The following is a 23,920-nucleotide window of genomic DNA, read 5'->3' on the forward strand; positions in this document are numbered from 1 at the left end:
CGGAGGTTATACACCAGGGGGCTGGAGGTTATACACTAGGGGACGAGGGGCCAGAAGTTATACACGAGGGGAATAATGGGGCCAGATTTTATGCTTTGGGGGCAATAGGGCCGGAGGTTTTACACTGGGGGCAATGTGGCCGGATAAGAATCCAGAATTCAATGATTAAGAGACGTGTCGCGATACTTTTCTCCATATAGTGCATGTGCCCAAGTCTCCATTCTTAGAAGGGCGAGATCGGCGGTAGAACATCTATGGCATATTCTGCCTCACACCGACCATTGTGTAATATACCAGGGATACAGCGGGTTGACAGTGGGTAGCCTCGTTGGATGACCTAGTTTACAAAATAGCTGGAAGTTTAGGGGGGCTGCATAGTGACGGATGAAAAATCCAACTATTTTTACCATGTTTGTTATTTCCTCTTCATTGGCCGGATGGCGAGGGCACAGGGCACACGGGGGGCACACGGGGGGCCAGGCGTTCTGCAGTGCCACTGCCATGAATAATACATAAGAGACATGTGAGCTACACGGATAATACAAGAATCTCCCATGCATCATTCATGCCCCTTGTTCGGCCCTTTCTTTAGTATCAGCTCTAGGTTTCTTGGTGCCCCCATGACCCGGTGCGGAGCCCTGTGCCCTGATGGCCACAATAACATTACAAATATAGCTGGAGCAGGGCACATCCTCAGAAAGGGGGCAGCAGATGTAAACTTCCTGAGAAGTGAGCAGATGAGAGAGAGTTAATGGCCACAGACAGAGGGGAGGAGAGATGTGTTCAATGGGTGGAGAAGAGGAGATCACAGGCACCAGGGCTGGGGACTCACTAAAGTGTGAAATTCCTGCAGGGAGGCTGATGAGGAGTGCAGACCCCCTGGCTGTGCAGAGTCAGGGGTCTTCATGAGCATCTGCTCAGGGTGGGGACAGGAGGCAGCAGCTTTGGGTGAGTACTGAAGTACCAAGGGACTGCTAGCCCTGCTTCCTAAATAATGCAATGTTTGGATACATTTAGTCCTTTTTGCAAAGCAATGATGTCAGTGATGTATCATAGTGCAGCAGTGCTTGGTTTGTCAGGGCAGCTGTGCTGGGTTTGTCAAAGCAGCAGTGCTGGGTTTGCCAGTGCAGCAGTGCTGGGTTTGTCAGGGCAGCAGTGCTGGGTTTGTCAGGGCAGCAGTGCTGGGTTTGTCAGGGCAGCAGTGCTGGGTTTGTCAGGGCAGCAGTGCTGGGTATGTCAGACAGCAGTGGTAGGTTTGACAGTTGCAGCAGTGCTAGGTTTGTCAGGTCAGCAGTGGTGGGTTTGTCAGGGCAGCAGTGCTGGGTTTGTCAGGGCAGCAGTGCTGGGTTTGTCAGGGCAGCAGTGCTGGGTTTGTCAGGGCAGCAGTGCTGGGTTTGTCAGGGCAGCAGTGCTGGGTATGTCAGACAGCAGTGCTGGGTTTGTCATGTCAGCAGTGGTAGGTTTGACAGTTGCAGCAGTGCTAGGTTTGTCAGGTCAGCAGTGGTGGGTTTGCCAGGGCAGCAGTGCTAGGTTTGTCAGGTCAGCAGTGGTGAGTTTGTCAGGTCAGCAGTGCTGGGTTTGTCAGGTCAGCAGTGCTGGGTTTGTCAGGGCAGCAGTGCTGGGTTTGTCAGGGCAGCAGTGCTGGGTTTGTCAGGGCAGCAGTGCTGGGTTTGTCAGGGCAGCAGTGCTGGGTTTGTCAGGTCAGCAGTGCTGGGTTTGTCAGGGCAGCAGTGCTGGGTTTGTCAGGGCAGCAGTGCTGGGTTTGTCAGGGCAGCAGTGCTGGGTTTGTCAGGGCAGCAGTGCTGGGTTTGTCAGGGCAGCAGTGCTGGGTTTGTCAGATGCAGTGAAGATTGTTTTTCTTTTGTATAATTGTGCTGAGTTTGTCATAGGTTGTGGACCTGAGAGTGTCCAGGAGAGCACAGTAGCTGGAGCACTTTTACAACTCATTGTCATTTCATGCTGCCTTTAGTTCTACAACTGCATTTCTTTTTTTATTTGCTGCGATTATTGAAAAATTGCAACCGAGACTTTACATTGGTAAAGAAATGCAAATCCAGCTCTGCTCCACCTGTGCAATCATTTCTATACTTTGGAAAGCTTGTATTGTACTAGGTCAGAATCTGGCTGCAAACAGAGGTGTCTTCTCTCATGGCTGCGAAGCAACAAAACCCTCGCTGAACATTTGTATCATATATCGTAAAATGAAGCTGTAGGTTGTTTTACGTGATTGCACTATAAGCAATTTTCTATTATCTTATTATTTTTATTTATTTTACTTGCTTATATATCACCATCATATTCCACAGCGCATTACAGACGTCATCATCATTGGGGCTCACAATCTTCATTTCCTATCAGTATGTCTTTGGGATGTGGGAGAAACTGCAGGAAACCCAATCAAACATGGGGAGAACATACAAACTCCTTACAGATGTTGTCCCTGGTGGAGTTTGAACCCAGGACCCCAGTCCCAAAGCAACAGTGCTAACCACTGAGCCCCTGTACAGTGCTAACCACTGAGCCTCCGTACAGTGCTAACCACTGAGGCACTGTACAGTGCTAACCACTGAGGCACCGTACAGTGCTAACCACTGAGGCACCATACAGTGCTAACCACTGAGCCTCCATACAGTGCTAACCACTGAGCCACCATACAGTGCTAACCACTGAGGCACCGTACAGTGCTAACCACTGAGCCTCCATACAGTGCTAACCACTGAGCCACCATACAGTACTAACCACTGAGCCACCATACAGTGCTAACCACTGAGCCACCATACAGTGCTAACCACTGAGCCACCATACAGTGCTAACCACTGAGGCACCGTACAGTGCTAACCACTGAGCCTCCATACAGTGCTAAACACTGAGCCTCCATACAGTGCTAAACACCGAGCCTCTGTACAGTGCTAACCACTGAGGCAACGTACAGTGCTAACCACTGAGGCACCGTACAGTGCTAACCACTGAGCCACGGTACAGTGCTAACCTCTGAGGCACCTTACAGTGCTAACCACTGAGGCACCATACAGTGCTAACCACTGAGGCACCATACAGTGCTAACCACTGAGGCACCGTACAGTGTTAACCACTGAGCCACGATACAGTGCTAACCACTGAGGCACCGTACAGTGCTAACCACTGAGCCCCTGTACAGTGGTAACCACTGAGCCACCATACAGTGCTAACCACTGAGGCACCATACAGTGCTAACCACTGAGCCACGATACAGTGCTAACCACTGAGGCACCGTACAGTGCTAACCACTGAGCCTCCGTACAGTGCTAACCACTGAACCTCCGTACAGTGCTAACCACTGAGCCTCCGTACAGTGCTAACCACTGAGGCACCGTACAGTGCTAACCACTGAGGCACCGTACAGTGCTAACCACTGAGCCCCTGTACAATGCTAATCACCGAGCCCCTGTACAGTGCTAACCACCGAGGCACCGTACAGTGCTAACCACCGAGCCCCTATACAGTGCTAATCACTGAGCCATCTTGCTAATTCAGATAAGTGAGAAAAACTGCAAGCGCTGGCAGCCTCATATCACTGCTGTTTTTGGTCACCTGTATTGTGGAAGTGGCTGTCGCTATTTACAGAATACAGACTTCCTCTCATTTCTTTCAGATGTCAGGTTTGTCTGAAGGAAGTGAGAGTGAAGCGGCTCATCAGTGGCCGCTGATTGGCTGCAGGGCTCACGTGACATAGCAATGTCATGCAAGCCCTGGCGCCGACATCGCTGAAACCGGAGGCGAGCACAGGCTGTTTTATATGTTACATGGAGGAACATAGTAACTGAGAAAGGCATGTGCGAGGAGTGGACAATCCCTTTAAAATGTGGCAGCAAAGTGCCTGACATGGTCAACATTTCTACGAGGAAAAGATGGAGAAATCTGCAAGACTCCAACAGCTTTAAGCATCACATTAGGGAATTGTTTTATTCGTCATTTTATGGTGCGGCGCATTCGTGTGAAACAACTTTTTCTCAGGAGCAGTTGTCTAGTAATTCCCTAAAAAGTGATTTACAATGACCCCATAGTGCTGAGCAGGATACCTGTATGTTGTCTTTGCAATCACCAGATGGAATTTGAGGCGCAAGGGTCCCAAGGAAAAATTTGCAACAAGAACCCCCAACCCTGAACCTGCACGGTCAGAACAACTTCCACATCTGCAGAGAAGTTCAGTCTCCATCTGACAATTCAGGTTGTGGTTGTGGTTGATCCCAGGATCCTTCTTCCATTGATGTCACATCGGCCACTGTCCAGAGTCATGGAGAACTCTGCAAACAGCTCCCCATATCTCAGCTTCCCGGACATTAAAGAGTGGCGGGCGTGCACCCTCCTCTGATCACGTAGCACTGACCCCTGGTCCTGGGTCCCATAGACCTGAGATATTCATTTTTACACCATGTGAACCTTTGTAAAATAAAATGGCGCAAGTTGCTAGTTTTCTTTTTAGTTTTTTTATTTCAAGGGTTTCGTTATCCCAGTCTGAACAGAGTGATGGTCACGCCTGCGCACTTTCGCTCCATTCATTGTCTATAGGACTGACAGATGTAGTCCGGTACCGCATTCGGCCGTCTCCATCGTCTCATAGACAATGAATGGAGAGGAGCAGTGATTTTATTGGCATATGTCCATCATCTTAATACCTATGTCCCACTATACCTCCTATCAAAGGGAATGGCAGAAGTCGTGTGCAAAATTGGTGATCCCCGGAAAACACGTAAGTACCAGGCAGTGTCCCATCAACGGGCCAGCTATAGTGCCCCCATTACAATATCCTGATGGTCTCCCGTTACAGTGCCAGCTATAGTGCCCCCATTGCAATATCTCTGATGGGCTCCCATTACAGTGCCAGCTATAGTGCCCCCATTACAGTATCCTGATGGTCTCCCGTTACAGTGCCAGCTATAGTGCCCCCATTACAATATCTCTGATGGTCTCCCGTTACAGTGCCAGCTATAGGGCCCCCATTGCAATATCTCTGATGGGCTCCCATTACAGTGTTAGCTATAATGCCCCCATTACAATATCTCTGATGGGCTCCCATTACAGTGCCAGCTATAGTGCACCCATTACAATATCTCTGATGGGCTCACGTTACAGTGCCAGCTATAGTGCCCCCATTACAATATCTCTGATGGGCTCCCGTTACAGTGCCAGCTATAGTGCCCCCATTACAATATTCTGATGGTCTCCCATTACAGTGCCAGCTATAGTGCCCCCATTGCAATATCTCTGATGGGCTCCCATTACAGTGCCAGCAATAGTGCCCCCATTACAATATCTCTGATGGTCTCCAGTTACAGTGCCAGCTATAGTGCCCCCATTACAATATCCTGATGGTCTCCCGTTACAGTGCCAGCTATAGTGCCCCCATTACAGTATCCTGATGGTCTCCCGTTACAGTGCCAGCTATAGTGCCCCCATTACAATATCTCTGATGGTCTCCCGTTACAGTGCCAGCTATAGTGCCCCCATTGCAATATCTCTGATGGTCTCCCGTTACAGTGTCAGCTATAGTGCCCCCATTGCAATATCTCTGATGGTCTCCCGTTACAGTGCCAGCTATAGTGCCCCCATTACAATATCTCTGATGGGCTCCCATTACAGTGCCAGCTATAGTGCCCCCATTGCAATATCTCTGATGGGCTCACGTTACAGTGCCAGCTATAGTGCCCCCATTACAATATCTCTGATGGGCTCCCATGACAGTGCCAGCTATAGTGCCCCCATTACAATATCTCTGATGGGCTCCCATTACAGTGCCAGCTATAGTGCCCCCATTACAATATCTCTGATGGTCTCCCGTTACAGTGCCAGCTATAGTGCCCCCATTACAATATCTCTGATGGGCTCCCATTGCAGTGCCAGTTATAGTGCCCCCATTACAATATCTATGATGGGCTCACATTACAGTGCCAGTTATAGTGCCCCCATTACAATATCTCTGATGGGCTCCCATTACAGTGCCAGCTATAATGCCCCCATTACAATATCTCTGATGGGCTCCCATTACAGTGCCAGCTATAATGCCCCTATTACAATATCTCTGATGGGCTCCCATTACAGTGCCAGCTATAGTGCCCCCATTACAATATCTCTGATGGGCTCCCATTACAGTGCCAGCTATAGTGCCCCCATTACAATAGCTGTTATGGTCTCCCATTACAGTGCCAAGCATAATTCTGCATTTGCTGTACAGTGTGTCAGTATAATTTAACATCACCAGGTAACGTTACAATGTCCCTCATGAATCTCCATTAACAGTGCCAACCACAATACCCCATAAATGTTGGATATGGTGCCCATGTTTCAGTGCCAGTCAACATACCCCATAACAGTGTTGTGCATGGTGCTCCCATAACTGTGCCAGCCACAATTCCCCATGATAATGTCGGCAGCAGTGCCCACCACAATGTCCCATAAGGGGGTTGTCCACTACTTTGATATTGGACACTAAACAGTGTACGGTTCCGCTTCATACACTGTTTACATGTGAATGTCGGAGCTCATAACTGGTGGGGGTACCGGGTGTCGGACCTCCACTGATCGGATACTGATGACTGTGACGACACAGCATTTAATTTTAATTATCCAGACGTAAATTCAGTAGGCCAGGAGACATACGCCATTATCTTTATGTTAACTTTTGAATTTATGTGTTTTTCTTTGGTTGGTCAAGAAGCACAGACTATTATTTGTATAAGCCTGGATGGTGACACTTGAGTTCATATTTACTGCAACTTATTATCTGCTAACTTTGCAAGACTCAGGGTCTTTGAACAATGGATGTTTGCTAAATATGTTGATTGACCATTGCTTGGGCCCTGTGGCTTGTTGACTCGCAAAATAGAGAAGGACAAACTATGCAGATCGATTAAATGCTCAAACAATGAGAGTTAAACTCATCCCACCAACCCCCTGACATGTGGATGATGACCTGAGCCACAGATGTAAGTATAAAAAGAGATTTCTATCGTTCTGCAAGGAGAATCAGACTGACTTGCCAGAGCAACAGCTAGGACAACATGGTTCCATCAAGAGGGTCATAGATTTGACTTTTTACAGGATGTCAGCTTAGGGGGCCACGGCCCCAGCTGGAAGAACACAGATGTGCTTAATTTGGCTATCAGAGAACCAATAATACAATGATACATTCAGAGAAGCCAGGTTGGGACCATCCGGTCACCTAATCCCATGGAGATGTTTGGGGTAGCTAGGTTGGGACCCTCCGGTTAGGTGGAACCCAAGGATATGTTCGGAGAAGCCAGGTTGGGACCCTTTGATAACCTGGCCCCATGGAAACATTTGGGGAAGCCAGGTTGGGACCCTCTGGTTACCTGGTCCCATGGATATGTTTGGGGTAGCCAGGTTGGGACCCTCTGGCCGCCTGGCCCCCATGGATACACTCGGAGAAGCCACTTCGGGACCATCTGGTCACCTGTTGAGGTGCCTCAATGGACTGTCGGCTTCCTAAACTTGTCATTACCTCCTCTCTGTGGGTGCCAGCCTAAAGCTTGGTTTAACTAGTGGGGGTAGTCCTGGAAGCCCCGGAGTCGCAGCTGCTCTAATCCCGGTGAGTCAGCGGAAGGGTGAGACTGTGTAATTTTGCATCATCTTGTTGTATTTGCAGGGACTGTACTATATGTTATTGTCTGCTGGTGGTTCAATAAATTATTGCCACACTGTTTTATCCTCACCCTGTGTAGTCTGAGTAGCATTCTGCCCACGGGAGACCCCGTGTCTCCACAATGACCTGTTCTAAGCATTGGTCATTAATAACAAAGTAGTGGACAACTCCTTTAACGGTGTCAGCCATGTTACACACAAAGTGGTGCCAGCCACAGTGTCCACACAACACTGTGATTCACAGCACCCACATAACAGAACTACCGTGTCCTGTGACAGTGTCCAAATAACAGTACCAGCCATAGTGCCCCAATCTCAGTGTCAGGCACAATGTCCCAGTAACAGTGCCACCGCAATAATTCCATCCGTAGGGCCCATATAACTGTGCCAACCACAGGCCTCTTATATCGGTGCTGGTCTTGGCGCTGTTGATCGTTGGTTGGCGTCTCCGGTAATCCGGTAGAACAATCTTCTCGTTGACAGGGTAGTTGACCCTTTTTTCAGGGAGTTTCCAGGACATTACGGAAGAGATTTGCATGGTATCTATCGTGACATATTTTATTGACCCAAAATGCTTCTCGGTGCGCCCCGTCATGTCCTCTGCGCGCCCGATCACATGTCACGGACTCTGGTATGTGGATTATAGGTGTTACAAGTGTTTACTGTATGAAGAAGGATTTTATGGACGAGTAATTTCACACGGAACTTCAAAAAGAGGAAGAGCGGGATTATAAAAACAAGTCATAATGAAGCTACCGATGCCAGAGTCAATACAGCTGTTAATGGAGCACAGGACACGGCGCCATATGTGTGAGAGACAGAGGACGCACCACATAGTGATCCTATTCATCCAATAAATCAGCTGGATTGTTCTGCTGATCCAGATTCCTCTCCTGGCACTGCTCTGGGGCACTGTGGTGGGCAATGTTAGGAAAGACTGTGGTTGTCACTGTTATTGGCAATTTTGGTAGACATGGTTATGTGGCTCAGTGGCTGGCAGGCTTGTGCATGCTCGGTGGCTGGCAGGCTTGTGCATGCTCGGTGGCTGGCAGGCTTGTGCATGCTCGATGGCTGGCAGGCTTGTGCATGCTCGATGGCGGGAGGCCTGTGCATGCTCGGTGGCTGGCAGGCTTGTGCATACTCAGTGGCTGGCAGGCTTGTGCATACTCGGTGGCTGGCAGGCTTGTGCATGCTCGGTGGCTGGCAGGCTTGTGCATGCTCGGTGGCTGGCAGGCTTGTGCATGCTCGGTGGCTGGCGGGCTTGTGCATGCTCTGTGGCGGGCGGGCTTGTGCATACTCTGTGGCGGACGGGCTTGTTCATGCTCTGTGGCGGGCGGGCTTGTGCATGCTCTGTGGCGGGCAGGCTTGTGCATGCTCTGTGGCGGGCAGGCTTGTGCATGCTCTGTGGCGGGCAGGCTTGTGCATGCTCTGTGGCGGGCAGGCTTGTGCATGCTCTGTGGCGGGCGGGCTTGTGCATGCTCTGTGGTGGGAAGCTTGTGCATGCTCGGTGGCGGGCAGGCTCGTGCATGCTCGGTGGCGGGGAGGGTTGGCAAATTTTTAGGAGCCAGGGTTATGGTGACACTATGGCTATAACATAAGTTGTGCATGCTCTGTGGCGGGCGGGCTTGTGCATGCTCGGTGGCGGGAACCTTGTGCATGCTCGGTGGCGGGCGGGCTAGTGCATGCTCGTTGGCGGGCGGGCTCGTGCATACTCGTTGGTGGGCGGGCTCGTGCATGCTCGTTGGCGGGCGGGCTCGTGCATGCTCGGTGGCGGGCTCGTGCATGCTCGGTGGCGGGCGGGCTCGTGCATGCTCGGTGGCGGGCGGGCTCGTGCATGTTTGGTGGTGGGCGGGCTCTTGCATGCTCGGTGGTGGGCGGGCTCTTGCATGCTCGGTGGTGGGCGGGCTCGTGCATGCTCGGTGGCGGACGGGCTCGTGCATGCTCGGTGGCGGGCGGGCTCGTGCATGCTCGGTGGCAGGGAGGGTTGGCAAATTTTTAGGAGCCAGGGTTATGGTGACACTATGGCTATAGCATAAGTTGTCTTTGCATCATGTACAGCGCATGCACCAAGAAGGTTCCTGGTACAGAGGGCGAACATGGCCATAGGCCACCATGCACCCGGCGTATGCCTAATAAGTGTCCATTCAGTATACGCTGGCCTATGATGCATAGTTGGCCACACTTTCTCATACAGAGGGATATGTTGTAAATTTATATTACATGGTATACATTTATTATAATGTATGTTTTATCAGGGAATACTCCCAATGGAAGTGAAGGATTAGTTGGCATCAGAGCCATGGGTGGCCTGTCGCTTTCTGTTATGTAGGCACCATGGTGCACCCGGCATGCTACGCGTCTTTGCCCATCTCCGTAATATTTATATACCCTTATATAAGAATATATGCCGGAGCTGCACTCCGTTCATGGTCAGTGGGGCTGTTGGAAATAGCGGAGCCCTGTATTCGGCAGTCCCATGTACAATGAATTCAGCTGAGACCGAGCATGTGCACCCGCTCCATCCAAGACAGGGCTGCAAATCTCCATTTTCGGGAACAGTGGTTGCACCCCCCAGCGATCCATAAGTTATCCCTTTTATCCTATGTGTGTGATGTAATTTGGAAGCTGCGGATGTATTACTGCCTAAATGGGCACATGTCACCTTTCAGGAATGCAGGAAAGCTGGGTGATAGTCATAACGAGAGCTGTAAAGGAGGTCATATGCGGTTATAGGCGTGTAAAGGGGAATTCGAAGTTGTAAATTTTGGCAATCAGCCCGGTAGACGAGTCCATGATGGCGGCCGGTCCTGTAACAATTGGCACGTAACTGATCCCCAGTGTATTCTTCAGTCAGTGTTAGAAAGGTTGCACTAATAATGGGAGGGAAACTTAGGGGGCGCCCAATGCTGCGTCCAGTTCTTTTTTCTGCTGCTCCCTTCTCCAGCCGTGCCAGACCCGGCTGTGATCTGACCGGACCGTGCCAGACCCGGCTGTGATCTGACCGGACCGTGCCAGACCCGGCTGTGATCTGACCGGACCGTGCCAGACCCGGCTGTGATCTGACCGGACCGTGCCAGACCCGGCTGTGATCTGACCGGACCGTGCCAGACCCGGCTGTGATCTGACCGGACCGTGCCGGATCCGGCTGTGATCTGACCGGACCGTGCCAGACCCGGCTGTGATCTGACCGGACTGTGCCAGACCCGGCTGTGATCTGACCGGACCGTGCCAGATCCGGCTGTGATCTGACCGGACCGTGCCAGACCCGGCTGTGATCTGACCGGACCGTGCCAGACCCAGCTGTGATCTGACCGCACCGTGCCGGATCCGGCTGTGATCTGACCGCACCGTGCCAGACCCGGCTGTGATCTGACCGCACCGTGCCGGATCCAGCTGTGATCTGACCGAACCGTGCCGGATCCGGCTGTGATCTGACCGGACCGTGCTGGATCGGCTGTCTGATGTGCTGACACAAGCAGTAATCGCCTGCATGCGGAGAACGTTCCCATCACCGACCCCATGACAGCGGAGAACACAAGCATCATTATATAAAAAGGAGGGATTCCCCTAACGAGGGTCTGACCGGCTGCGGCCCCAAATTGGCGTTAGTGGGATCACTAATGATAATCTCCTGTAATGGAGCGGACATCCCGTCTGATGTCTGATCAAGTAACTACATGTAAAGGACAATTCTGCAGTGTTCTTCTTCTTAGAACTGTTCTATCGTTCCTCTGTTATTCTTCCTGGCATTGTAGGAATAAATGTACTGACCTGATGGGGTCCCAAAATAAGAACTATAAAAGGTGCCCCCTTTGCCCCCTACTATTGTTGCACCTAGCCCTGAACCTGTAGAAGATTTGGAGGTCATCTGTCTTGTTCCTTGTGGATTCTTGGGTCCAGGAATCCGGACAACCCCCCCATGAGCACTTTGCAAGTCTAGAAATGCTGTCGAATTTGGGCGGAATTGTGTGTCGAGCCGGACTATGACCCCCATTGTTTCCGGACACCATATTGTATGTGGTAAGAAGAGGAAAGAGCTGAGGAATCTCCCATGGGCGACCGGGCGAACACAAGCGTCTTCTCAGAATATAATGGTCAAATGAACTGACCGCCACAAGATGACAGATGCAGCAGAGCTGAGCTCGTCATTTAACTTCTTAAAGGGAATGTGTTATCGAACATGAGCAATTGTTTAAATCAAGTTTTCTGTGATGCGTGGATTTTTACAAAAATGTCGGCTTTTTTTTCCCACATCACAATCTTTAAAAAAAACATATAGAAATCTTGCATTTATCACAGTGCGGCTATTTTAGACTCCTATTTCCTTTCAGGAAGAGTTTTCTGCAGGTTCCTTATCATCAAAGGCAGGATGAGTGGTAGCAGCTCTATTATTATTATTTAACGGCTTTCGGCTCGATGTCAAGCCATGGCGACTTGCTGGATGAACGATCTGTGGGAAGATCGATCTTCTACAAGCCTAGATAGGTCCATCTGGGTCTTCTCCGCCATTATCTTGATAGTATCAAGCCGCAACATCTCTATATACAGTAAATAACACAGGATCCACCATTCACAATAGGTGATGTCACAGCTCACCTCCTCCTCCTCCTGTACAATGACTGATAACACCTTTATATACAGTAGATAACACAGGATCCACCATTCACAATAGGTGATGTCACAGCTCACCTCCTCCCCCTCCTGTACAATGACTGATAATACCTCTATATACAGTAGATAACACAGGATCCACCATTCACAATAGGTGATGTCACAGCTCAGCTCCTCCTCCTGTACAATGACTGATAACTCCTCTATATGCAGTAGATAACACAGGATCCACCATTCACAATAGCTGATGTCACAGCTCACCTCCTCCTCCTCCTGTACAATGACTGATAACACCTTTATATACAGTAGATAACACAGGATCCACCATTCACAATAGGTGATGTCACAGCTCACCTCCTCCTCCTGTACAGTGACTGATAACACAGGATCCACCATTCACAATAGGTGATGTCACAGCTCACCTCCTCCTCCTGTACAATGACTGATAACATCTCTATATACAGTAGATAACACAGGATCCACCATTCTCAATAGCTGATGTCACATCTCACCTCCTCCTGTACAATGACTGATAACACCTCTATATACAGCAGATAACACAGGATTCCCCATTCACAATAGGTGATGTCACAGCTCACCTCCTTCTCCTGTACAGTGACTGATAACACAGGATCCACCATTCACAATAGGTGATGTCGCAGCTCACCTCCTCCTCCTGTACAATGACTGATAACACCTCTATATAGAGTAGATAACACAGGATCCACCATTCACAATAGGTGATATCACAGCTCACCTCCTCCTCCTGTACAATGACTGATAACACCTCTATATAGAGTAGATAACACAGGGTCCATTATACACAGTAGGTGATGTGGCAGCTCACCTCCTCCCCTCCTGTACAATAACTGATAACACCTCTATATACAGTAGATAACACAGGATCCACCATTCACAATAGGTGATGTCGCAGCTCACCTCCTCCTCCTGTATAATGACTGATAACACCTCTATATACAGCAGATAACAGAAGATCCACCATTCACAATAGGTGATGTCGCAGCTCACCTTCTCCTCCTGTATAATGACTGATAACACAGGATCCACCATTCACAATAGGTGATGTCGCAGCTCACCTCCTCCTCCTGTATGACTGATAACACAGGATCCACCATTCACAATAGGTGATGTCGCAGCTCACCTCCTCCTCCTGTACAATGACTGATAACACCTCTATATAGAGTAGATAACACAGGATCCATTATACACAGTAGGTGATGTCGCAGCTCACCTCCTCCCCCTCAATAACCCTTGCATGTGCTCATTACACACTTCAGTACAGAAGATAGGGTGGAGGTATGACCATTGCCCCTAATGCACAGGTGTTGTATCCTGAAACAACAGTTTTAATCTAAAAAAAAAGGCCCAGTGAAAATTGTAAGATTTCTATTGATAATTACGATTGCAAAAAGGGAAAAAGAAAATAAATACATTCAACACAAAAACAAGATTTAAACAATAGAACTTGTGCAGCGAATCCTCATTATTACCAAGGATCATAGAGAGAATGTGGAGTAACGTATTGAATGTGTAGAAAGAAAATGTCCATTTTTCCAAGTGTCTGGTCTGAGCCGGTGAGTCCCTGAGTCGTGGAGCAGCGGGTACCGCCGTAATACGTGATGTATCCGGCCACGTGCACTCGCTGCCGCTGTGGTTTATACCCAGCCCCCGATCTTGCAAAAATCCATATTCAATTGTCATATCGCAGCAGCCGCTTTATGGATTGCAGCTCGTCCCCGCGGTTAATCATTAACCGGTATAAAAGCTAATCAATAACTCCAAATTCTCCATAAATGCATAATGATGGCAATCAACCAGCGTTTATGTGTTCTTGTGACTTCGCTATGTCGCTTCGTGGAAAAAGAAAAGTTCTCGTGCCGGATGGAGAGAGGGAAGGGGGGCACCCGGCGTTTTTGGCATCTTGATAAGCATTTTAGAAACTCTGCAGCTAAAATTTGTGACGAATCCGTTATCTCCCTCCATACAGAGGTTGCAAAACTACAACTCTCCGCGGGTTGCTCGAGGACATTTTGCAACTGCTGTCGAAAGGGCCTAAAGGTTATATAATGGGTGAAAGTTTATTTATTTCATTTATTATATAGCACCATTCATTAATTATCCAGCGCTCTACAGACATTATCATAACTGTCCCCATCGGGGCTCACAATGTACATTCCCTATCAGTATGTCTTTGGAGTGTGGGAGGACCCCAGCGCTGCAAGGCTGCTGTGCTAACCATTGAGACACTGTTCAGTGCTGACCCCCGAGCCAGCGCAGGGTGCTGGGCCTCCGAGCCACCTTGAATGCTGGGGCCCCGAACCACCGTAGGGTGCTGGGCGCCCGAGCCACCGCAGGGTGCTGAGCTCCCGAGCCAGCACAGGGTGCTGAGCCCCCAAGCTACCATAGGGTGCTGGGCCCTCGATCAACCGTACGGTGCTGTGCCCCGGAGCCAGCGCAGGGTGCTGTGCCCCCGAGCCAGCGCAGCGTGCTGGGCCCCCGAGCCAGAGCAGCGTGCTGAGCCTCCGAGCAACTGTACGGTGTTAAGCCCCCAAGCCACCGTACGGTGCTGTGCCCCCGAGCAACCATACGGTGCTGACCCATGAACCACTGGGCATCCTAAAGTTGCAGTCTTTTATGCTGTGCAGATCACCATCATGACTGTGGCGACCCAAAGAGCATAATTTGCAGAAAATTGTGCAAAATTTAGAAAAGCAAAATTTTTGTAAACTTGGTGCTACAATCTTTTAGTGTTGCTCCAATATCATGGTTTTCGGTATTATATGAGTGGGGACGCTTGATAATGGCAGAGCTTCTTTCTACTTTGACATAATGATATCATCATCTCAGTGTATGATTCTTCTCTTTTAACTAAGTCAATTTCCTATTTTTATTAAAACAAACAAGCAAAAAAAAAACCTAATTATCCAATTCATGCAGGAGTTTCTGAATCCAGAGCTGCAGCTTCTGTCATGATGAGACAACCGATTAAAATCTATTAAGGCGTCACTAATTCTACAACATCAAGAAAAAATAAAATTGCTATTGGAAACTGTCTAGAAGCTGCTGGAACTTATTTTTGCAATTCTACGTTCTTTATTCTAATTAGTTGTGTGATCCACTTTGTTTATCCCAAAAACTTCTTTAATCAGATCTACAGCCCCATTCACAGTAGGATATGATTACGCTTCCATAGCAGTACAGACACAGTATAAGATCAGTCAACAGCAGATTGCTGATGGTTTCCTTATACAGTACAGACCAAAAGTTTGGACACACCTTCTCATTTAAAGATTTTTCTGTATTTTCATGACTTCGAAAATTGTACATTCACACTGAAGGCATCAAAACTATGAATTAACACATGTGGAATTATATACTTAACAAAAAAGTGTGAAACAACTGAAAATATGTCTTATATTCTAGGTTCTTCAAAGTAGCCACCTTTTGCTTTGATGACTGCTTTGCACACTCTTGGCATTCTCTTGATGAGCTTCAAGAGGTAGTCAACGGAAAAGGTTTTCACTTCACAGGTGTGCCCTGTCAGGTTTAATAAGTGGGATTTCTTGCCTTATAAATGGGGTTGGGACCATCAGTTGTGTTGTGCAAAAGTTTGGTGGATACACAGCTGATAGTCCTACTGAATAGACTGTTAGAATTTGTATTATGGCAAGAAAAAAGCAGCTAAGTAAAGAAAAACGAGTGGCCCTCATTACTTTAAGAAATGAAGGTCAGTCAGTGCGAAAAATTGGGAAAACTTTGAAAGTGTCCCCAAGTGCAGTTGCAAAAACCATCAAGCGCTACAAAGAAACTGGCTCACATGAGGACCGCCCCAGGAAAGGAAGACCAAGAGTCACCTCTGCTTCTGTGGATAAGTTTATCCGAATCACCAGCCTCAGAAATCGCAGGTTAACAGCAGCTCAGTTTAGAGACCAGGTCAATGCCACACAGAGTTCTAGCAGCAGACACATCTCTACAACAACTGTTAAGAGGAGACTTTGTGCAGCAGGCCTTCATGGTAAAATAGCTGCTAGGAAACCACTGCTAAGGACAGGCAACAAGCAGAAGAGACTTGTTTGGGCTAAAGAACACAAGGAATGGACATTAGACCAGTGGAAATCTGTGCTTTGGTCTGATGAGTCCAAATTTGAGATCTTTGGTTCCAACCACCGTGTCTTTGTGCGATGCAGAAAAGGTGAACGGATGGACTCTACATGCCTGGTTCCCACCGTGAAGCATGGAGGAGGAGGTGTGATGGTGTGGGGGTGCTTTGCTGGTGACACTGTTGGGGATTTATTCAAAATTGAAGGCATACTGAACCAGCATGGCTACCACAGCATCTTGCAGCGGCATGCTATTCCATCTGGTTTGCGTTTAGTTGGACCCTCATTTATTTTTTAACAGGACAATGACCCCAAACACACCTCCAGGCTGTGTAAGGGCTATTTGACCAAGAAGGAGAGTGATGGGGGCTACGCCAGATGACCTGGCCTCCACAGTCACCAGACCTGAACCCAATCGAGATGGTTTGGGGTGAGCTGGACCGCAGAGTGAAGGCAAAAGGGCCAACAAGTGCTAAACATCTCTGGGAACTCCTTCAAGATTGTTGGAAGACCATTTCCGGTGACTACCTCTTGAAGCTCATCAAGAGAATGCCAAGAGTGTGCAAAGCAGTCATCAAAGCAAAAGGTGGCTACTTTGAAGAACCTAGAATATAAGACATATTTTCAGTTGTTTCACACTTTTTTGTTAAGTATATAATTCCACATGTGGTAATTCATAGTTTTGATGCCTTCAGTGTGAATGTACAATTTTCATAGTCATGAAAATACAGAAAAATCTTTAAATGAGAAGGTGTGTCCAAACTTTTGGTCTGTACTGTATATATTTTTTTCTATTCGGAATGAGACAAATTGAGCAAAAAATGGAGAGATACACAACAAAGTGGCAGAAATTTTTTGACTTGTTCCTTGCGGAGCTTCGCTCTTTTTTTTTTTTTGCTTTTCTTAAAATGACTGATGCGTGGGCCGTTTATAGAATTGCAATGTGTTTTTTTTGAGAAACAAACATCTCACTGAGGGGTTAAATGTAATCGACCTGTGACTAAGGGAAGTAATGAACAAAGACTGAAGTGACATTTTGAAGTTCTGCAAAAAAAAAAAAAAAAAAAACCCAACAAATGCCACATACCCGGATCAGCCGCCCTTGGAAATGCACACAGACCGCGTGCAACGCGATCGCTCGGGAAGTGGAGGCGGTTATTAGAAAACCTCCAGGACGATGTTTGTGTGTGATACTGAAGATTAGTACATCAGCCTCCAGTATGTTCTGCAAAGGTCAAAACCGTCTCATAGAAAAAAAAAGGGGAAGAAATCCGCTGGTAAATATTGTTTTTTTTTTATTTTATTTTTTTAGGTGAATTGCCAAAAATAATCAACCAATGAGGTCTCAGATAAAAAAAAGGGGCTCTGTATTGCAACTGATCAAATTGCAGCTAGCTCCCTTTATTATTCTTATTTTTTTTTTTCGGGAGGACAACCGCTTTCTATACAGTGTACGGGCAGCAGAGAGTATTGATCCTCTATTTGAGACCCGCTTCTATTAGCCTGTATGCTGAAGAACTCCGTCTGACCATAAACAAAGCGGTCATCCATTTTTTTTAATTAATTTTTTTTTTTTTTTATAGAACTGCTGGATCTGACTACACAGGGTTTGTTTGTAGTCTGTGTCCATGGATACGTAGGTCTGCATAGAAGATGCAGATACAAAAGTGGGGAATTTTTAATGAAGATTTTTTTGCAAAGTTGCTTAACTTTTTTTTATTTTTTTTTTTCATATTCGAGGTGTACTGCAGCAATACATTATTAAATTGCCCTATTGCTGTTTTTTTTGTATTGGGGTCGGTCTCATGTTCTCAAGGCTGCGACAACCTTCATCTGGCTTTTAGGCCTCAGGCTAAAGAGCGGATTACAGATCCAATAAAACTCCACTTGGGAATATGACATTTTTTTTCCCCTGACATTGTAAGTGGCATTGGGACATGCTCCATACAGAGGCAACATATGGTGCCACATGGATCTCTGCAATACTCTGCTGCAGGGACTGTGTCTCAATGCAGCTTCTGTAAAAAAAAAAAAAAAAAAAAAGTTCCATTATTTGTAACATTTTGTGCATTAATTTTTGGGTGTTTTTCACATCCTGTAAAGAAGCCTGTGTGAAAAATACCCAAAAAATAGCTACCCGAAAAACACATGCCTCAGCTGCTGCGGAACATCTGAACACACACCTCAGCTGATGTGGAAGATCCTAACTCGCTGCATTATTATACGCTGTTGGTATATGTTCACATGCAACTTTTTTTTTTTTGTAATAAAAAGCTGCTTTTTACAGTACCAGCGAAAGCTCTGAGATTTCAGGAATCTCGTGCACACCATTGCCTTTTTTTTTTCCTGACTAAATTGGAAAGCTGCAGCGTGTCAATTCAGCATTTTTGCAAGGTTTTTTTTTCACCCATAAAAAGCAATGAGAATGTGCAAGAATGCTGCAAAGAAACCCATGACGGACATGTTTGCAGCGTTTCTGATGAATAAAATTAAGCTTATTAAGCATGTACGGCAGACAAAACATAGATGTAATCGGCAACCAAAAAAATGCATCAAAAATGCAGTGTTTTTTTACTGCAAAGAGAGCCAACTTTGGCTGCAGAAAAAAAAATGCTGCAAAAACGCTGCGTGTGAACATGGCCTTAATGTTGTTATTATTATCTTTACATGATATTTTCTTCTTTTCGCAGTTTCTCTGTTTCCTTCCTCCACTCCCGTCCATCCCTTTCACCACATCCACCACGTCTGGCATTCATCCTCCTGCCCGCATGACTGGGAGTCAGACCCTCCTGCCGTACTTCACGGTGCAGTTGACCAAGATGGGATCATTCCGGCGCCCTCGGCCGCGCTTTATGAGCTCTCCGGCGCTCAGCGACTTACCGCGCTTTTATGCCGGCCGACCGGCCGTGCAATTGAATTCCAGCGCAATGTGGAACAGGTACAGTGACATATAATAGTCGTGGGAATCCACTTGGGTCGGGTGACTACCAATATGGCCGCCATTCCAGCTTTTCCGAGGACGCACATCCAGTTGAAGTTTGCACTGGCGTCAGCGGGCCCATCACCCGCATGGGCCCAGTTGCGACCTCTGTGACCGCGATCGTTACGCCCATGGACTCTGCGGCACCTCAATGGGAGCAGTAATAGTGCCCATAAAGGCTGTCCTCCAAGATCACATATCATTCACAGACGCTAGAATGAACCTGAATGTGCATTTACCCAGTAACGTGATCGAACTTTGTATATTAATATATCCCCCTTTCGATACCCGGTCTTGTGTTTTCATATTTAGGACGCTAAATCTGAGCGTTAATCCCGCAGTTAATCCTATATCTGACCTCAAAAGATCTCCCTTTCTCTTTTTATTTTAAGATTAGACTAAAATACATGAATAGTTTTCTGCCATGTAACCCCAAGGGGAGTAGTTGGGGGAGAGGAGGAAGAGAGCAGGTAGATCCGGACCCCGGGTAATAAGGGGCCCAAAGACCTCTCTGCCCCATAAGAAGACACCAGTATTATAAATGGCACATGTTAGGTTGCAGAAATCATGGCGATGGGATGTTCCTCTGCGGCAGCTTGGGGGTTAATATTTGCTGGTGACCCATTTTTACTTTCACTGAAGCCTTGACTGCTTCTATAGTATGTACACCTTCCCTTCCTACTTTAAAGGGGTATTCTCATCTCAAAGATCCGATCCCAATATGTAGTAGGTATAATAATAATATTAGAAAATACCTCCAATTAGAAATGCAGTATAGTTCTTCTGATAAGCTACGGCACTTACCCCATGTGCAGGGCATTGCAGTAGCTTAGGTATCCATGGTTACGACCACTAACGGCTAACCAACTGTAACTATATGAGTGGTCATAACCATGGATTCCTAAGCTACTGCAATGCCCTGCACATGGGGTAAGTGCCATAGCTTATCAGAAGAACTATACTACATTTCTAATTGGAGGTATTTGCTAATATTTTATTATTATTGCACCTACTACATATTGGGATAGGATATTGGAGATGGGAATACATCTTTAATGAGAAAATGAAAGGATCTAACACTAACAATGTTGCAATACAGGTTTAACATCCAAGTGCTGCACATGATTGGGTTCATTGCTCTATTGGGTATTTCCCCTAAAGAATATAAAGGCCTGTTAATATGTTGCTGAGCAGCTGGCCGCTGTACAGTTTTCTTTGTTACATCCATTTTTAGAAACTCAACCTTGACCTCTTATCACTCCTGAAAGGGGTTGTTTGGTTTAGAAAACTTAATTTCGACTGCCTACCTTAGTGAGTGAATAGAGGAAGGCCCTGTATTCAGGACCCTCAATAGTTAACCAGAGCAAAACGTGGCTAAAAAAAAAAAGTATTTCTTGCTCTGGAGGACCCGGCAGGTCCATGCATTACTCAGACAGCCTCAATGGAAGCTGTGCAATACTTCATTTCCCCAGTGGAGGCACTGCAGGGAAATGTAACACCTGCAGCAACAAATTGCAGCTGATCACCGTAGAGGAAGAGAGGTGCTATTTCTTTAAAAGGAGCCCCTTTTGATACTCTTGGACACCCATTTTTTTTATTTGGGGAGGGGGGGACTTTAATAGGCCATGGATAGTTAGTTTTCTGTATGTTGTTAGTTATTTCTTATATTTGTCACCACATTCATGCTACTCAGCTGTTCTGGGACAGATGTCACATACTGAATATTTAGTGGTTTCCCTCCTCAGCGTGCAGAATGCAGTCATCAACGTGTTCAAAGGAGGAGGCCTGCAAGCTAACGAGCTCTACTCCCTCAACGAGAACATCAGGTATGGTGTAGAGGGGCACAGCTGCAAGGTCAACCCCACAAGCCTAACCACAATATCACACGTCCGACCTTTCTCACACTCACCTGCTGCATTATCGCTATTCTCACACTGAACTGTGAGGTTCACACACAAACACTTGGTTTCACAAAACTTAAAGGACCCGTCACTTACCATAAATATGTCATTTTTTTTAAACTGGTGTAAAAGCCGCTGTTCTCCTGAATCCGGAGATGTTTTTCTTTTCTTCCTGCGCCTCTCCATTGCTGAGATATGGCCTCCTCTTCCCTGCAGATAAATCTAGTTGTCTTAGCTAAGGGGGCGTGGTCCTCAACTCTGCTCTGTGGGCGTTTTCTTGGGTAATCACGCCCTGTTGGCTTAAAAGATTACATTTATATATATATGGAAGAGAGGGGTCATATCTCGGGAACAGAAAGGCGCAGAAAAAAAAGGAAAACATCGCCGGATTCAGGAGAACAGCGGCATTAATTCTAGGGGAATAAAAAATCTTATTTTTGGCAAGTCCTCTTTAAAATGACATAATCAAATGTTAAGAATAAAGTTTCTCTTATGTCAGGTTGATATTTTTTCAGTGTAAATGGCTGCTATAAAATAATAATCTGTCAACAGCAACTTGCTGATGGTTTCCCATACTTATGTCCTAAAATTGAGTTAAAATAAATAAAGGAAAAGGATGAGCAAATATGTCAGTTTTTACATATGCAGACTGTATAGCCAGTGGGTGTATATGGAACCGTGTGTAGGTGCAAGGCATTATGGCATCCCATCTACTATCGCTTGTCGGTCACAAAAAGTCACAGTAAAGCAACAATCTAAAATTCTGCTAGTTTCACAGATTATAGTTGCATATGAATACTGATTGTTTCCTCCCATGGATGCAAACTTCCTAGAATGCTTAACAAGAAGGTCTCACTTTACAGCATTGCACTGTAATGGACACTAGTTTTTGCAACATTTTTATGGAATATTTTTTTCTAATATTACTATTTAATTTCTAGTTTCAACATCATTTCAGCCTTCAAAGTTGTTATTTGCAAAGTATCTGAAGTTTTGCTATGACTGTCCAGTTGTATTGATGAGTGAAACTGAAAGTCTCATTCACTTTGCTGGCATCAGAAAATTTTTCAGGGTTTGTGATAAATCTGAGCAGAAAAAAAAAAAGAGACAAAACTGCAACGTGCGCAAAGACCCATTCAGGCCAACATTATGCTTTTGATTGAGACTGATTTAAAAAAGATCAGGCTTCCAATTTCTATAAAGGTTCTAAATTCTTTTGCCCTCGTAATACTTTTGGAGGCTTTTAGTTGGCACAGATAATCCTGCTTACTTATCTTCTTTAGGATGTCCTCTAGATTCTCGATTATTAAACCCTTCACACTTCATGCTGTTTACCTATGTCATGGTTAGGGTATAAGGAATGGGCTCAGGTGCTGAGCCTGCTCCATGCAGGGCAGGTGTTGGTTGTGTAATACAACCAACACCTGCCTCTAATATCAGTGATCAGAGCTAGCTCCGATCTCTGCTGTTTAACTCCTTTAAATGCAACCATCAATCAATTATAGCAGCATTTAAGTCTCACCATCCCGGTGGCACGTCCGTTCAGAGCCCACTGGCCTAACTCTTTACCCTGCAATGTGATTTGTAAGATGCTGATGGCTTGTCCTGGCAATTGGGGGCTAGCCAATGTCCCGCCCACCCCGTTGCTCCAGTCTTGGTACTCCCATGGCTGGGTTTCATAGGAGATCATAATTAATACCATATATGGCATATACAGTACAGACCAAAAGTTTGGACACACCTTCTCATTTAAAGATTTTTCTATATTTTCATGACTATGAAAATTGTACATTCACACTGAAGGCATCAAAACTATGAATTAACACATGTAGAATTATATACTTAACAAAAAAGTGTGAAACAACTGAAAATATTTCTTATATTCTAGGTTCTTCAAAGTAGCCACCTTTTGCTTTGATAACTGCTTTGCACACTCTTGGCATTCTCTTGATGAGCTTCAAGAGGTAGTCACCTGAAATAGTTTTCACTTCACAGGTGTGCCTGTGGGATTTCTTGCCTTATAAATGGGGTTGGGACCATCAGTTGTGCTGTGCAGAAGTAAGGTGGATACACAGCTAATAGTCCTACTGAATAGACTGTTAGAATTTGTATTATGGCAAGAAAAAAGCAGCTAAGTAAAGAAAAACGAGTGGCCATCATTACTTTAAGAAATGAAGGTCAGTCAGTGTGAAAAATTGGGAAAACTTTGAAAGTGTCCCCAAGTGCAGTTGCAAAAACCATAAAGCGCTACAAAGAAACTGGCTCACATGAGGACCACCCCAGGAAAGGAAGACCAAGAGTCACCTCTGCTTCTGAGGATAAGTTTATCCGAGTCACCAGCCTCAGAAATCGCAGGTTAACAGCAGCTCAGATTAGAGACCAGGTCAATGCCACACAGAGTTCTAGTAGCAGACACATCTCTACAACAACTGTTTAGAGGAGACTTTGTGCAGCAGGCCTTCATGGTAAAATAGCTGCTAGGAAACCACTGCTAAGGATAGGCAACAAGCAGAAGAGACTTGTTTGGGCTAAAGAACACAAGGAATGGACATTAGACCAGTGGAAATCTGTGCTTTGGTCTGATGAGTCCAAATTTGAGATCTTTGGTTCCAACCACCATGTCTTTGTGCGATGCAGAAAAGGTGAACGGATGGACTCTACATGCCTGC

The 23,920-nt window shown here is 46.5% G+C and overlaps 1 protein-coding gene across 2 annotated transcripts in view; it reads left to right on the top strand.

Annotated features, from left to right (window-relative positions):
- The first annotated feature begins 777 nt into the window (after positions 1-777).
- The window catches only part of PRR5L (proline rich 5 like), a 56,091-nt gene continuing 32,948 nt past the window's right edge, over positions 778-23,920 (top strand). For both annotated transcript variants that reach the window (XM_073658141.1, XM_073658142.1), the window contains exons 1-3: positions 778-948; positions 19,061-19,308; positions 21,096-21,176. In XM_073658141.1, coding sequence (XP_073514242.1) covers positions 19,139-19,308; positions 21,096-21,176 — 251 coding nt within the window. In that variant the 5' untranslated portion in view covers positions 778-948; positions 19,061-19,138. The remainder of the gene's footprint in view (positions 949-19,060; positions 19,309-21,095; positions 21,177-23,920) is intronic.

Source organism: Phyllobates terribilis, unplaced genomic scaffold, assembly GCF_046119375.1.
Source record: "Phyllobates terribilis strain yellow unplaced genomic scaffold, ASM4611937v1 Scaffold_13__5_contigs__length_258822181, whole genome shotgun sequence".
NCBI classification, from domain to species: Eukaryota; Metazoa; Chordata; class Amphibia; order Anura; family Dendrobatidae; genus Phyllobates; species Phyllobates terribilis.